Source organism: Procambarus clarkii, chromosome 41 (genome assembly GCF_040958095.1).
Source record: "Procambarus clarkii isolate CNS0578487 chromosome 41, FALCON_Pclarkii_2.0, whole genome shotgun sequence".
In the NCBI taxonomy this organism is placed as follows: domain Eukaryota; kingdom Metazoa; phylum Arthropoda; class Malacostraca; order Decapoda; family Cambaridae; genus Procambarus; species Procambarus clarkii.
This window is the reverse complement of record NC_091190.1, coordinates 12,927,080-12,930,564: the sequence shown is the minus strand read 5'-3', so window position 1 is coordinate 12,930,564 and position 3,485 is coordinate 12,927,080. Positions and strand designations below refer to the sequence as shown.

General features: G+C 49.6%; 1 protein-coding gene across 1 annotated transcript; it reads right to left on the bottom strand.

The window, feature by feature from the left end:
• Window positions 1–2,189: 2,189 nt before the first annotated feature.
• On the bottom strand, window positions 2,190–2,669 carry LOC138373128 (protein SON-like). Its single transcript, XM_069339141.1, has one exon. The coding sequence runs from the start codon at window positions 2,667–2,669 to the stop codon at window positions 2,190–2,192; it is 480 nt and encodes a 159-aa protein (XP_069195242.1).
• Between the last annotated feature and the right edge of the window lie 816 nt (window positions 2,670–3,485).

The following is a 3,485-nucleotide window of genomic DNA, read 5'->3' as shown; positions in this document are numbered from 1 at the left end:
GTAAGCACTCGGTCCATGTGGGTCACTGGTGCTCACTCTCAGGTGCGGTGATTGACTGACTGCTGTCACCATACAAGCATACCTTCACTCACTCAATGACTCCTGTGACTCGTTTATATAATCTATTGATAGAGCGTTATAACGTTGACGTAATGTCAAGCGTTTGCGTGCCTTGCGATATAAGTGAATATATAAATATATAAACATATATAGAGCCATCCATCACGCGGAAGTCTGGTAAGAGCAGAGAGTCAGAGCGTGACAAGCTGTCTATCAGCACGATGGTTCCTTTGTGGTGTGGAGGAGAGCTGTCTCCCTCCTCCTGACAGCCCCGACAGCCCTGCCGGAGTCCCTGCCGGAGGGAAAGAGGGACCACCTCCCTTGCCCCCTTGTCCCTGCTCTCTTGCCCCCTTGTCCCCGCCCCTGCTCCCTTGCCCCTTGCTGTGCCATGATGGTAGTGGATTGTCGTTGATGCGTGTGGGTGCTGTGTAGTCGCCGTCCTGGGCCATCCCGGTCTTACAGTTGTGGCTCAAAGCTAACCAGATGGGCTCGAACCTAGCCACTCCACCTAACCACGAGATTTCAGTATTATGGTGTTTTTAATTCTGGGAATATTGATGGTGGTATCAGGTATGCTTACGTGTATCTGGCTCCGTGCTTGTGGAGGCTGTGAGGGGCAGAGTGGTGGTGGTAACCCAATTTCTTGCTCCTCACAGAGGAAGAAATTTAGTTACCTCCACTCTCCTCAAGACTCTGGTCCTCATGCTGGTTTTCACGAGCACAAATTACATTTCCTGGACCTCTTAGGAGCGTTCTGAGGCTAGTGAGGTAACCCACTCGTAAGACGAGGGCATTTCTTAGATCACCGACCAATTATCAGCCGAGTGTAAAAATAACGATCTCCTGTGATTACATCCACCACCGAGGCATCGGAAAGAGAAAACAACTTTGATAGTAAAGACAGTTACAACACAACACCAGAAGCCAACACCAGCAAGATGGCATCAGCAGCGTATGTGACGCTGAAAACGCTAAAGCGTCGTTTAGGAACTTATATCAGGACTCCTTCAAGGCAGTCTACACAGACTTTGTTCGATCAACACGGAAATATGCCGCACCGGCCTGGAACCCCGTCATCTCGTGAAGCATAAAACCAACATCCCCTCACAAATGGGTCACACGATAGACTTGGGATCACTTGATTGTTTCAAGCGTAGGTTAGACAAATATATGAATAAGTTTGTGGTGAACTTAGCAGCTGCCTCGTATGGGTCAACAGACTTGCAGTTGCCTTAATTCTGGGCTCCTTAGCGCGGTGTCTCAGCTGGCGGATGGAGACCCCGGTAAACTCCAGCTGTAGACCTTCCTCCATAGAGGTATAGGTCTACCTCTGGGGAGGTAGACCTGTATAGGGCATAGTCCAGAGGGCTACAGACCAGACCCCAGACCTCTCTCAGCACTAGACCCACTGCAACAGGCGACCTCCAGCTCTGAGAACATGTTACTAACTCAAACAAGGTGAGGGGTGCTTAACGGGGCCCCCCCTGGGGGGGGGGGCTGGGGGACAGCCACTTCGGGTGACGCCTCACCTAACAGTAATTACCTAGTTGGGCTTGCAGGGCAAAGAGGTGTAGCTCTTGGCCCCCACGTTTTTACACTCGAGTATCTGGTGTAACGTGTGATTCTTTTAAGATTTTGTCTTGTAGTTGTGAATAGGAATTACCGTCATAATGTTTGTTTAGTCTATGACAAGTGGAGTTTACCTCTCCCCCCCCCAGACGCTGGGGTTTACCTTCCCAGAAGATAATCTCGGGTAGACTAGAAAAGTGTACGTGTCATCTTCTTGTCCCATTATTTATGTTCCTCCGTTACGCCTCCTTCCTCTTTCTCCTCCTTATTCCTACTCGTTTTTCCCCTCTCTCCCATCTTCATTATTTTATAAAGTGTCGTCAAAGGAGTGAAATTTCATCTTCGCCAAAAAAAACAACAACAACATAACGAAGACCTGTTCAATATCTCTCTCTCTCTCTCTCTCTCTCTCTCTCTCTCTCTCTCTCTCTCTCTCTCTCTCTCTCTCTCTCTCTCTCTCTCTCTCTCTCTCTCTCTCTCTCTCTCTCTCTCTTTCTCTCTCATAATCCATATCCGATTTTTAAAGCTTAGCCACCTTATGTTGTGTTGGGATAACAGTGTCAGCTCCTCTCTCGTGTGCGTGTCTGTGGGTCTCCGGATCCGCTTGCCTCGGCCAGCATAGCAGTTTCCAGACGAGCCACAGTCAACATAGGAGCTTCCAGACGAGCCACAGTCAACATAGGAGCTTCCAGACGAGTCACAGTCAACATAGGAGCTTCCAGACGAGCCACAATCAACATAGGAGCTTCCAGACGAGCCACAGTCAACATAGGAGCTTCCAGACGAGTCACAGTCAACATAGGTGCTTCCAGACGAGCCACAGCGAACACAAGAGCTTCCAGACGAGCCACAGTCAACATAGGAGCTTCCAGACGAGCCACAGTCAACATAGGTGCTTCCAGACGAGCCACAGTGAACACAAGAGCTTCCAGACGAGCCACAGTCAACATAGGAGCTTCCAGACGAGCCACAGTGAACACAAGAGCTTCCAGACGAGCCACAGTCAACACAGGAACTTCCAGACGAGCCACAGTCAACATAGGTGCTTCCAGACGAGCCACAGTCAACACAGGAGTGACTCGGGAGTTCCCAGACGAGCCATGACTGGAAAGCGAGACGTTTGCGATAAGGGCGCAAAACCAACTCTGGCCCACAGCCGCACAGTTCCCAGAAATATGAAATAAGCCAGAAGTCTCTGCTCTTATCTGGCAACGTTCCGGCCCCCAGGGTGTGTGACGCCCCGGCCCTAAGGTGTGACGCTAGGGCCCAGGGTGTGACGCTAGGGCCCAGGGTGTGACGCTAGGGCCCAGGGTGTGACGCTAGGGCCCAGGGTGTGACGACACGGGTTTCAATCATTTTCTCACGCGTCGCTACACAATGATCCCGTGTTTATAGGGAGTGTGTGTGTTTACAACTGCGCTTAATGCGCATATAAAGCTCTCCAAAGTCTATTTGCAGACTTGATATAGGACTCAAACAGAAGTATTGCCCTGTAACTATTGACCTCGCTTCATAGGAATGAATTATATGCTTCCTGGATTACATTTATCCTCTTGTTTGTGTTATTTAGGGCTGATATTGCCATCAGCAACGAGTGTCTGTACCCATAACTGCACAGGACTGTGTTCAATACCAGTGGTGTAACTTGACACACACACACACACACACACACACACACACACACACACACACACACACACACACACACACACACACAATGTAAGCCACGACGTTTGGGCTCTTCCCGTACGACTCGAGAAGTAGTGTCTAGGGGGCCAGATTCACGAAGTAGTTACGCAAGTACTTACGAACGTGTATATCTTTTCTCAATCTTTGACGGTTTTTGTTACATTTAT

Bases quoted from the DNA above. Each gene is read 5' to 3' on its own strand.
- LOC138373128 (XM_069339141.1), bottom strand. From the start codon at position 2,669: ATGTTGACTGTGGCTCGTCTGGAAGTTCCTGTGTTGACTGTGGCTCGT.